The sequence below is a fragment of the Paroedura picta genome, chromosome 3 (genome assembly GCF_049243985.1).
Source record: "Paroedura picta isolate Pp20150507F chromosome 3, Ppicta_v3.0, whole genome shotgun sequence".
NCBI lineage: Eukaryota > Metazoa > Chordata > Lepidosauria > Squamata > Gekkonidae > Paroedura > Paroedura picta.
Window position 1 is genome coordinate 94,318,051 of NC_135371.1, and position 13,502 is coordinate 94,331,552.

Sequence of the window (13,502 nt, forward strand, 5' to 3'; positions counted from 1 at the left end):
GATGCTTACCTGTATTTTGTTAAAGAATAGTTTATCCCACAGACTGTCATTTCTAATGATCCCACTTTGAACTTCCGCCTTTTTACGCTTTGCAGCAAATTCCAGAAGCCAGCGTTTCAGTGGGGTGTCTGCTTGGCTAAAGATCTAAGGGAATACATAATGACAGGGGGAAAGCTTACATGGCGAAAAGGAAGAGGACCAAATTTATCACTAGCACAAGCAAAAGTAGCTTCACAGATGCCAGCATTATAATTAATTGACTGAATTAAACATAACTATACGAGTGCTACGTGCTAACAAAAGCTCTTCTGCTGCAATTCATTTCCAATTATGTTTTCTATTTTTCTCCCTCCTAAGGGAAATGTGAACAAGAACACAAAATACTTGGAAGCCTTTAACAAATTCAAGTCTTGGGAGAATTTACATTGAGTCAATATATAATATTCTTAGAGATATTTTAACAACAGGACAGCATCATCTGACAGCTATTGAGAAATGTGTGTGTTTGTGTGTGTGAAGTGCCATCAAGCTGCTTCCAACCTATGGCAACCCTATGAATTAATGCCTTTCAAAATGTCCTATTGTTATGGTTATGGCTCCCTTGGCTGAGTCAATCTATCCCAGTTGGGTCTTCCTTTTTTCCTGGCGCCTTCAACTTTCCCTAGCTTTGTTGTCTTTTCCAGTGAGTCTTGTCTTGTCATAATGTGAACCAAAGTATAATAGCTTTAATTTAGTCATTGTAGCTTCTAGGGAGAGTTATCCATGTCATATGACAAACCCAGAAGGTCAAAGCTCCCCCCCCCCAAAAAAAAGCTTACCAGACACTGTTCTTAGACTCTCACTAACTCATGTGATCACGAGTCTGAAAGTTTACCTTGTCATACATTCTGTTTAGTAGCCTTGGTACAACTGGAAAGATAGTTGGACGCAGCGCTTTCATATCATCAGACAAGAGGCGAATGTCCCCTTGGAAAAATCCAATTCTTCCGCCATGGCAATATACTACAGACTGTGATGGGGAAGGCAAAACAAAGAAGAAAAGAAAAACAGAGAAAGAAAGAAAAAGGAAATTAATTTCTGGACTTGTATACTTGCCTACTTCTGCTCTTGACCGTGTTCTTAACAATATAGTTATTTCTGAACTGCTCAGTTGCTCACAATTTAGGAAAACACCACTGTTGGCCTGTTCACATGAAATATATTTTTGCATGTGAAAAGCTTCATCCTTTCTCAAACCCACGTGTAACGTAGCATAAGGAAGATTTATGGGCACATTTGGTGTTATTTATTACTATTACTATTACTACTATTACTATTACTATTATTAATTCGACTTGTATGACCGCCGCTCTCGGAGATTTGCTCACAGCGGTTCACAATAATTCACTACAAATCAACACATTAAAACCATTAAAATTCCCCATTCAAACCTCATAAACATGTGCATGGGTGGAACAATCTGGGGAACCAGGCCTGTCTAATACTGGCCTCCCCCCCTGGGGAGAGGGGCCCGATCTTAGCCCCCGGGCCACCACCCGACCTCGGGCAAATGGTGGAAGAGCTCCGTTTTGCAAGCCCTGCAGAACTCAGAGAGCTCCGACAGAGACCGCAGCTCTTCAGGGAGCTCATTCCACCAGGTAGGGGCCAGGACCGAAAAGGCCCTGGCCCTTGTCGAAGCCAGGCATGCCTCCCGGGGTACTGGGATCATCGGCAGATTTTTATCCCTGCAGGGGGCAGGAGGTAGGCGGTCCCTCAAGTATGCAGGGCCCAAGCCACATATAGCCTTGAAGGTTAATACCAAAACCTTGAACCTGATCCGGAAACAACTGGCAACCAGTGCAGCTGCTTCAGCAGAGGCTGAACATGGGACCTCCAAGATGATTTAGTGAGTACCCATGCAGCTGCATTCTGTACCAGCTGTAACTTCTGGGTTAGGGACAAGGGTAGGCCTGCATAGAGTGAGTTACAGAATTCTAACCTAGAAGTGACTATCCCATAGATCACAGTGGCCTGGTATTCCGGGGGCAGCTAGTAGCCGAGCTTGGCATAGATGGAGAAACACCGTTTGGGCTACCTTAGTGACCTGGGCCTCCATGGAAAGTGAGGCATCCAGAATCACTCCCAAATTCCTGGCTTGGGGCACAGATGACAATTGCACCCCATCCAAGCAGGGAAAACGCGCTTCCTGTTCCTGCTCCAGCCTAGCCAAAGGACCTCCGTCTTGGAGGGGTTGAGTTTCAGGTGGCTCCTCCTGATCCATCCAGCCACTGCTTCCAAACAACTGGTGAATTTTTCTGGGGGGAGATCTGGCCGGCCATCCATCAAGAGATAGAGCTGGGTATCATCAGCGTACTGATAACACCCAAGCCCATAAGCTGGGCCAGAGGACGCATATAGATGTTAAATAATGTGGGGGATAGCACCGCTCCCTGTGGCACCCCACATGGGAGTGCAAGGGAGTCACTCCCCCACAGCGACCCTCTGTGACCTGTTCTCTAGAAAGAAGGTTAGCCACTTCAGTTAAAACACAACTAAGACGGTATGCCTAAGAAGTGTCTCTGCTGTTGTTTTGTTCGCACTAAGTGAATTCACATGCACTTGCCACTATTTGTCCACAGAAGTAATGGCAATGAAAGCATTATAAGGAAATACACTTATAGATTGAATGGATTACGGTGCTTCAAGCTTCCTGATTTCCATATTCCAAATGTGCTTCAGACTGAATTGGTCCTGCTAGACCACATACTTGAGCTGTAGTGGTAAGAGGGATACTTTCTACAGAGTTGATTTTCTGTGCTAGCTATTGCAAAGGGAACAGCATAGGTCCTGGGCAGAGTTTATGGGAATACAAGACATTAGTATTTAAAGGCTTGAGTTTTCCAATGAAAACAGTGTCAAACAAAACAGAACAATAACTTTAAAAACACTGTCAAATTTCAAGTGACCTTTACGAAATGAATGTGTCCCTATTAAATCACTACACCAAACTCTGCACTTAGGTGACACTTGCTGCCAAGAAACATAGGCAATGGCCTATGCAACAGTCTTGGCTATATTCCAAGTATTTGCGTAACATGAAAACCATGTTTTTTTCTAACTTTGTAAACCTAGTTCCACTGCATTGTTTGCTGGCTGACTTATGTCTGATCACATTGTTTTATATCATGAGGTCTGCCTTGAGTCTTTACAGGACAGGTGGGCTATAAATAAATGAATGAATGAATTTTCTAAGGCAAATTTCCATCTGTGGCTGAAAGAGCATCAGAATATTGACTTAAAGAAAAAAGGAAGTTACATGGAAGTATGAATTCTTCATCCCAAATAGTATGATTCTTTCCCTCTACTAAAACACTGCACTTACTAAGATAGCTACTAATAAGCATAGACCATACCCAGATCAGGTTGATCAGAGACTACACAAAACCCCACAGAAAACCTTATTTGTATAGCTTTGGATTTGCACAATATCCTTAGCCGTGATAAGGTTCTCTGTTCTACTGGCATCATTCAGAGGGAATAATTACTAGTCAAAATTTGTGGGACAATCCAATGACATCCTACTGTGGAGCACCTTTCAGGAGTGGCAGACCCTTTGTGAAATGCAGAAATTGGTGTAGCCCTGTTATAGAATTAGATGTTTCAGGAAAACTATCTAGCTGGCAGGTACTTTGTTTTAGTAATATTAAGAGGTGTTATGCTGGCAACATGAACATTCCCCCTCCCATGTAGAAACTTAAAAGGAATATTAAGACCACTGAATGTACAAGTGGTTTTAGCTTTACAATACTGTCATAGATTTATTTATCAGTGGAGAAAAAGTTGACTTCCACTGACACTGATACCTTACCTGTACCATTCTCTCAAACATGTGTGCTAAAGGCAAATAGGAAATGTGTACATCCTCATATGTAGGAGACCACTGACTCTGTAAAAAACAAAACAACAGGGAGCCCCGCAAGGCCCAGGTCAGTCCAGTCAAGTTTCTTACCTGTATCACTCTTTCAAACATGTGAGCCAAAGGCAGGAAGGAGATGAGCACATCGTCCTGTCTCGGAAAGATCACTTTCTGCAGATGAAGGGCATGGGAGACAGAAAGGAAAGAAACACTGACAGGAAGACACAACAAGAAAGTCATAAAACAATAAAAAAGAAAAATGGCACCAAGAGGAGCAAAAGTGGTAAAGATTATTAAGCGAGAAAAGAGAACAGTGTTTGAAGTAATGCGTTAGGCCACAACACCAATGGAACTATGTTAGCAGGAATGGTGAAAAACACAAGGATGTATGTAGAAAGCTCTCCCCACCACACATGGCATATGTGTTCTGAGAGCTGGTCTGTGAACAAGCCCTTCCACCAATGTGCTTGGGCTGCCAGATCAAAATCTCCATTCCAGGTAGCATTGTGGGGTCTGTCCTTGACACTTCTGTTGGTCAGTGATGTTCCAAAGCAAAACATAGTTCTTTAACTTAAGGGGTTTCCAGTACAACTGTCCAATTTCCAGGCATTCAAATGTACTTATTCCTACACAGATTTGTATGATGCAATAGGCCAATTGCTATAACATGATGCCCAAGTATGTATGAACTCATTAAAAGGCATTCACAAGAATACAAGTTTAGTTCATAAGGTTGCCACTCCCCCCTGCCCCTGGGGAGGTTTACAATGGCATTAAACACCTGTTTGATAAACAGAAATATTGCAGGAAATAGTTTTCTGGATATTATTAAAATATTTGTATTCAATCCTTCCATTCAATCCTCAAGGCATCTAACAATGATCCATAAGGCATCTAACAATCAAAGAGTAAAGCAAGCCAGTACGATAAAAACCATGTAAACAAGAGGCAGAAAGCACAAATCACAACAAGGGAAAACAGGCCACAGTAAATATGTCAGACAACAGCAGGAAGTAAGCTCCAAAGAGCGTGTGTGTGTGTGTGTGTGTGTGTGTGTGTGTGTGTGTGTGTGTATGAGAGAGAGTGTGTACCACTTGAAGATCAGGGTTGAGATTATTTTTCTCCACTGTTACATGTATTTAGTCTGGACAGGGCCAAAAGCCAACTCTTTGGCAGGAGTCAAAAGGCTCTCATCCCAAAACTCATCTGTAGTTCTGAATGAGTGGAACCAGAACTACCCAGGATATTGGAGCAGCATAAGTTATTGCTTGTTTGGCCTTTTGTATTTATTTTGTAAGCTGTTTTGAGTCCCCATATAGGGACAGAAGTGGATACAAATGTACATCTAATATTCCAACACAAACAAAGAGAAAATTGTTCCTTGGTAAAATACTCTATAAACATGAATGATGTGGCAGGAAGGCTCTTTATATGCAGAGCCCCTATTGATAAAATAAATGCACTGGTCGATTTGTGGGAGAGAAAGCAATTCTTGAGATAGTCTTGTCCCACATAGTTAAGGGCTTTGTAAATTGTGCAATTCAAAAACAGCAGTTTTAACTGGACTCAGAAATTAACTGCAAGTCAATGCAATTGTAGTTATTTGCCTCGGGCAGTTCAACATCCTGACACATTCTGGACCAACTGCAGTTTCCAAAAGGTCCTCCTACACAGCCTCATGTACAGTGCATTCTAGTAATCTTTTCTAACTGTGGCCTGACTAATCTGACTAACAACACCTTTAAAAAGTTTGCGGACCAATCAAATTAGGAAAAAAGCACTGGTAATGATAGAACAATACTTAATCCTAGAGTAGCTCCAAACTGAGAACTCACAACATAACTCAGTCCAACATGGACAATATCTGCATGGAGACTCTCCTGTCCTTCAGCTGATTCCCCATCACTGTGCTATCTACCAGAGTGATAAAGGAAGTGCCTCCACAAACCAGGATCAGATATCAGATAAAAACCCAGAAATATCTTGAGCAGCATTGTCAGTATATACTCAAAAATCTTATACAGCTGTGGAATATTAGGGACCAGTTGGATATTATTGCAATCTATTAGATCAAGCAAAAGTTTTTCAGGGTAGCCTCACCATGGCTTCTCTTAAGACCATACAAACTACCACCTGAACCACCTGAATTTAAAAGCGTGACAAACAGAATCAGCTAGTCACTCTCTGGCAGGTGTCACCATTCAGGAAGGACAACTGTCAACCATTCAAGAAGCTTTCACTAGATTACGTTCACTTACTTCGGCTGTACAAATGGAGAACTATTTACTGAAGAAACAAAATATCAAAGGAAATTAACACCCATATCCATAACCAATGTGGATCTTAACTGAAATATATAAGAGCAATTTTATCTGAAAAGTCCTTTGCAAGAGCTGAGCTGCTAATGGTTTCACTGTCTCCTCTGTGGGTAAGCAGTAACTAGGACTATAACCACACAAAACAGCTCAAGCTGGACAATACTATAGTGATATTATGGTGACAGAGAAGTGAGCTTTCTTTGCTGCCATCTCTGCTACTCAGCAGACTCTTGAGTTCTGTTGCATTTGTCAAGAAAGGGCTTGTTGTTTACCATCTCTACGGAAGCTAATATCACAGTTTCATTTCTCTCCAACTTGTCAGGACTCTTCAGACTTTTCTAAATCTAAAGAGACATTTTAGAGTGATTATGTTCACTGCTTGGGTCATTTTCCAATTACTTAAGTTTGATGCTGCCATAAGAATTCCCCAGAGATGCTAGAAAACAATCAGTATACATAATTCTCCATGGGCATAGTATCAAACAGCTATTTAAAAGCATAAACATTTAAACATACACAGGTGTAAATACCATGAACTAATCTTGCAATCTTGAGATTTGTAGATGCCTACTAAAATTTGAGGGTTCTAGTTGGCTAATATGTCCTCTTAGTTAATAAACTTGTATTACAAAGTGGTTTAGAAGGGAGAGTATTCCTTTTGTCTTCTGGATTCATTCATCCAAGGTGTACCAGATTTCCACTGTCCTTTTGGTACGAGTGGAAAAGAATAAAGCAAATGGCCTTCAGTGATCCTTGTAATGGTAGACTCTGCAATAACATTAGACTAGAATATCATTATATTCACTGGGACATGCTGGCCCTTAAGAATCATAGCACATGTTTGATGCAGTTCCTTCATCAAAACGTATACCTCATCTGAATCATGCTTCTGTCATTTTTGTGTATGCTAAAAAATAGAATATTCACCTCTGTTACTTTCAAAAAGCCTGAAAAATCAGCTACCACATTCCCATGAGTCAGCATAGCACCTTTTGGGTTACCTGGAGAATTAAGAAAAAAATTATCAAAGCAATACTTCAGACTTTATCGTCACCAAATTCTCTCCCCCCCCCCCCCCAGTTCTGGACTATAACACAGTCCTGAGGAATGCAAAACTGTCACATGCATCTGTCACATACACCAAGTCAAGTGTAGCCAAAGCAAAATACGTCTCTGAACTTCTAAATATATAACAATTTTGAATATACCCATAGAGTGCAGTGAATACAAATTTCTCAAAAAAGTTTCTGATCCAATGAAAAGGGGACAATAAACACAAAGGAGCAACAATACCCCAGGATTATCTTGTGTGCACTTAGACATGAGAAGATGCACAGGGCTGGCTAGCACTTATTTGTATTTTGGAACACTTTTATTAAAATTGTTTTAAAGAGAACATTTCTCATTTAATACCTTCAACCTCTGTTCCCATAGAAATACCTTCCCATAAAGTGTTCAAACATGGTATGATAGTATTTCCTATGAGCAGCTCATTTTGAAGAATTTCAGGTTTGAACTCACAGTATTTTAGTATATTAACACACTTATTTCTAAACCACCCAAAGGAGTGTAGGTAAGTCATTGGAGATCTGCAATTGGATTTGCTGCCTCCTTTTTGGATTATTATCACTGGATGGATGAGTTTGTTTTTGGGGATGGGGGCTGAATGTTTCCTAATAGTTTAGAAAATGCTATGGCAAAATACATAATGTGGCCCTAATGCTTTAAAAACAGATACAGGTCATTTCTGTGACATTTCTATATATTAACTCAAACTATTTTCACAGTCTTCCTTAGCATGCCAACAGAAACAGTGCAACACAGCAAGGACTAGACCAGAATTCGAATCCAGAATTCAGTTCCATAATATTATGCTGGCAACAACGAAAAATTGCTGAGCTGCTCAAAGCAGACCTAAGCAACAACGTCCCAGCAAGCATAAACCAAAAGTGACGCAAAAGCATCTCTAGGAAGAGAAATACCAACTAGCAAAGGGATTTAGATCTACAAACACCGATTTGGGCAGCTTGCCCTTATCTTACTAGGCACCAGCTGATGCTCAAACTATCAAAATCATGGGATCAGGGGAGCCAGAGTGGCTTACAAGTATCAGGTTTGCTGACTGTAAAGCCGTCCAGCCATCTGACTGGATGTGATATATACTAAAATATATAGGAAAGAAGGGGGGATTTTGGTGGGATTGTATAAATAAACATTGGAAGCAGGAAACATTGGAAGTAGCCAAGGTTTTGAAAAAGCAACACCGTACAAAACTAAAAGAACAGTATGTCCTTAAATCCACTAAGCACCAAGTTCACCCCAACTTTTTAAATGCTGCAGACACCTAACACTCCCCCAATTTTTAATTGAATGAAATGTTTATAACAAATGTGCTTATGTGTGTTTGTGTGTGTGGGTGTGGGGAAATATGAAATAATCCAAATCCATGGAAAATCCACAAAAATTTAGCCACTGGCAACGATGTGATGTGGATTTATACCAGATCTGAATTTTCCAGTGCTGCAATTTCAACACGACACATCAGAATGTACCTCAGAAAAGGGCAACTGTGCTACAAGCACATATCACACTGACTCTGCTCCTTTTGCAGGGCAGATGGTGGCCGCCTGCCATCTGGATACCTTGTGTTAGCTTCAGATCCAAACTGGGACACAATGCAGATGCCTAGGGAGGGGTCCAAAAGCCCAATGGGGCCTGAATATTGAACTAATACTGACCTATCTTTAACATAGCATGCTTTAGGAATATTAAAGTGTTAAACCTTATATTTAATATACAAAACACAAAGAGTTTTGAGTCAATTTTGTACATCAAAATATATCTTCCATGTTAATATGGGTGCCTGATACCATCTCCATTCCCCTGTACTTCATATAATAGATTGGGTTGCCACAATATCAGGAGTCAAGGTGAAAATCAGGAAGACATTGAGCTGTTGGGCTTGTCCTATTAACATGCTCATGTGATAAGACTGTTGGCCAGACAGACTGATGTGAAGTTTTGGTGTGTGGCTGTCGCTTTCAGAAGCAAGAGTCACTTGACCAACAGTATTTGCAATGTAGACCAATACAAATTCTAAAATGAAACTTGATAAAAAGTAAATTGTCTAAAGAAAAACAGTTGGCTAGATTTTTTTAAAAGCATAATTTAATAGCCACAATTTAAAAGCCATTAAATAAAATTGATTTAAATGGCATTCCAGGAATATTAATTGTATACATTTCAATTCCTTTCCAAAATATACTGCATAAATGTAAGTAAATATCAAACCATACATGCATTTTTATAAATTCCAGTGTACTACAACACTTAATTTGTATATTTATATATGTATATAATCTGTATATAATAAGTCTTTCACACCTTTTATGGTATACATTAAACATAATTAAAAATAAAATGTATATATTAGTCCTTCAATTTACCTGTAGTGCCGCTGGTAAAACAGACAATTGATAGATCTTCCGGTCGGGGAGGCTAGAGAAATCACAAGAAAAGTGAATATCCTGTTACTGTGTTTATTTGCACAGTGGCTGATTTTGGGCCTGTTACAATATCTCAGATTAACCTACCCTATTAAGGTTGCAGTTGTGAGGATTAAGTGGAGGAGGGCAGAACAATGTGAAAAGCTGCTTTGGGTTCCCAATCATACTGAAAAGCAGGATATAAATGAAAAGTGAATGAGTAAAATAATGTATTGGCATGAGGAGAAGAAAAATTCGAATGTTTTCCCATGCCTTTTGGCTTTGTCTAGATTTGATTCCCCCCCCTTCCCCTAAATTGTGCTCCAAATAAACTAAGCAAGCTGAATAGTTGCAGTGTAAGAAGTTTAGAACCTTGCCCTTCAAGTAACTCTCTTCCATCATTTGAACCCTTCACCAACTAATAATAATCAGGTTCTTAGCACAAATACATTTCCAGAGTTCATGAAAGATTTTAAAATTTCTCATCAGTTATGTGGAAAAAAATACACTAAGAAACTGCTAGGCTTCAATGGTCTCTGTGTCCTTACAAACTATACACTACATCTCTAACAAGAAAGCATCTTTAATCTGGAACTTTCTGTAAGTATAGTCCTGAATACTACAATTTTATTGATTTTACTAGAATTTAAGCCCACTGTGGCTGTCAGACTACGTGCCTTTGAAGCCAATTAAACCCCATGAGGTTGTATTGCCATTTGAAAAGACTCATATCTGCAAACAGTTCCCGGGCCACGGGAGGGCGTTTGGTCAGCAGGGAGTTGGACGGGCGCGGGAGGTTCCCCTTGGCCTGGGAAGCATGGCTGGCACGTCAGCGACATGTCCGGCGTGCTTCCCGGGCCATGGGAGGGCAGGGGATCACCAGGGAGGGGGAAGGGCATGGAAGGGTTCCCACGGCCCATGAAGTACTGGCGACATATCCACAATGCGTTGGGCGTGCTCCCAGGGCCGCAGGAAGCCTCCCGGGGCCAGCCCCCTCCCTGGCGCTTCTGTGCGGGTGTTGGAGGGCTGAGTCCTGAGCGGAAGGCTTCCCCGGCTGGCCTGCAATCTACCTTGTAGGCAGGCAGCCGCGTAATGGCAGCAGGTGCCTGGAGGCAGCCGAGGGGCCAATGGGCCCCCTTGCCCATCCCAGACATGGCCCACCCCTACCCCCTTACCCTTTTATTTATACTGCTCCTGCGGAGCAGTTACAGATATTGACTGGCTGAAGAGCTCCGTTTTACGAGCCCTGTGGAATGATACAAGCTCTTGCAGAGTTGCAACCTGCAATGACAAATAGGAGATCCCTGGGCCACAGGAAGTCCACCTGGGTCAGAGCTTTGTCAGGTCTCGCCCCAGCCTGGTGGAATGAACTTCTGAAAGACAGAGTTCCTCCACCAGGGATTTGGTTGAGACCATGCTGGAGGCAGAGATGGTAATGAAGATCAACCACCCCATCTAGTTGGACCTGAGTACTGCAGAGGTGGGGCGAGGTTTTGGATTTAGCTGGGGTATTTTAATTGGAGGTGGGGAGTGGGAGGGGAATTTTAATTGTTACACTGTTTTTTAATACTGTTGTGAGCCACTGTGAGCCAGCTGGCCTGGGAGTGACAGCTTATAAAACCAATCTATCAATCAATTAATCAATCGATCAATCAATTAATGCCACTCCAACTGACAATCTCAACCATTTGAATTTTCTGGCCCTCAAGATTCTCAGACAGGGTTGCAGCAATATTTGCTGTCTGTCATAATAATTTTCCCTCTCCTGTTACCTTTTCCTAGTGGCACTGCCAGAATGAAAATTACAAGCCACTTAGCCAAACTGAGAGGAAAGGAAGTCTCTCTTCTTAACCTCTGCTACAATAACTGCCATCAAAATAAGTGTTATCTGAGGTTCAAACTAGATGTGACATTTAACACATAACCACCATAGGGCTCTTGCAGTCAGCTGGCAGCTGTGAACTCAGTTCTGGAAAACACAGTCCTAACAGCTATGGTACTTCAGCCTTGCCCCCATAACATTTTTCTGACCTGAAATGACCCCAGGGGGAGGTATTTGTCCCATTGGGGCTGTCCATATAGCACAACAGTATCTGTGCAGCCCCGCAATTGTGAAAATAATAATGCCAGGGTAGCCATTCTGAGTTAGGAAAATGGTATAGGGAGGAAGCTAAAGCCCCTTCACCCTCTATGTCCTATTTGTGCCCCCCATCTTTGACTATATTGGTATATATTTTTAAAAAATGTATTCTGCCTTTCTCCACAGTGGGCACCCAAAGCAGCTTATAACATTCTCCTCATCTCCATTTTATCCTCACAACAAACCTACAAGGCAGGTTAAGCTGAGAATGTCCGACTGGCCCAAAGTCTCCCAATGACCTTCCCAAGAAGAGTGTGGATTCAAACTTGGGTCTCCCAGATTCTAGTCTAAACACTATGCTACACTGGCTTTTGTGGGATGGCTGTTGTTCAACAAAGCAAACAATGTGGTATCAAGTTAACCAGTGTTTTTTTATTATTATTATATAATTTTAGAGGGTTTTAACCTGCAAATATATTTCTGAGGTTTTTCTGAGGTGTGTAAAAATATTTTAGTACTCTATTCACACCTTCAGTTTCTGAATTTAAGTGTCCACAGATTTGGCTATGCTGAGAATTAAACATACTGATGATGTATAGGTTCTTCTTCTGAAGTTATGCTACTGAATATAAGGTAGGATGTAAATGTTGATATATTCTATACATTTCATTATTGACAAATTAAAGCCCCTAATTCTCACATCTGTGGCAACACTAATATCCCTTAACTTGAGCAATGTTTTAATTCACTGATTGGTCGTGGTTCACCTGCATTGTATCCCCCAAATTCTGAAGCAGTAGGGGAAGGAGGAAGGATGAGTTTCAAGGGGATAAACAGCTGGAAAGGAAAGAATATTCCCTTTCTCCCACCTCTTGTATGTTGCAAAAGAACATACCATAGAGATGAGGTTAGTAGGGGAGTATTATATGTGGCTGCACAGCCAAGTGCTGTGGGGCTCTGAGCTTTCCCATACTGACCTGTACTTGCCACCTGTCTTGCCATCTGCTCATAGTCTGATATCCTTTTGCACCATCTCCTTTATTTTCTACTTTCCTAAAACTGAACATCTTGGATTACATGTGTACCTTCTTCTGATACCAAGCTGGGACACTATAAGCAATGTAGGCATTTGGCTACTGCACTGCTGATTTTCTTAATTGCCCCCTGAATTATTTGAGTAGTGCTGATAGAGGACCAAGGTACATGAGACACAAAAGATCTGTGATCTCCCAAGAACACCCAGTATTTAGCCTCTATGGGACCTCAGTGGAGATAGAAATTTAAAATTTAAATTGCTCATATGAACATCTGACTTCTATATATACTGTCCTCCAAAAGCAATAAAACAAAATAGAGACAATCATAGCAAAGGGCTCTGGTATATCAGCGGAGTTTCCCCATTTTTAAACTAGCAGCCACAATCAACAATACATTTTAACTACTTTTTTTTTTTACCATGAGGCTGGAGAAGTTGAAGCTGAATGATGCAAAAAAGAATCTAATTTCCTCAAATAGGCATTAAGAATATGATGGTCAAAGAAGCCATACCCTTAACTCTGCTCTTGAGAAGCGTTCATTCCAATAGTTTTGGATCTATGGTGGCTATTCTTAGGAACTATTTCATGAGCAAACACTGGGTTCTACTTGATATATACAAAAATAATCTGTCAAGATTAGTGATGGGCATGAACAAGGTTCATGAGCCAAAATTCGTCATGAATTGG

The 13,502-nt window shown here is 41.0% G+C and overlaps 1 protein-coding gene across 9 annotated transcripts in view; it reads right to left on the minus strand.

The window, feature by feature from the left end:
- The window catches only part of ACSL6 (acyl-CoA synthetase long chain family member 6), a 131,696-nt gene that overhangs the window by 35,493 nt on the left and 82,701 nt on the right, over nt 1–13,502 (minus strand). For 8 of the 9 annotated variants that reach the window (XM_077326879.1, XM_077326882.1, XM_077326883.1 and 5 more), the window contains 5 exons: nt 9,660–9,711; nt 7,141–7,214; nt 3,848–3,925; nt 875–1,009; nt 10–144 (listed from right to left, as the gene is read on the minus strand). In XM_077326879.1, the coding sequence (XP_077182994.1) occupies nt 10–144; nt 875–1,009; nt 3,848–3,925; nt 7,141–7,214; nt 9,660–9,711 (474 nt within the window). Of the gene's footprint in view, nt 1–9; nt 145–874; nt 1,010–3,847; nt 3,926–3,988; nt 4,067–7,140; nt 7,215–9,659; nt 9,712–13,502 lie in introns of all 9 variants that reach the window. The other variant, XM_077326880.1, reaches the window with a different exon arrangement.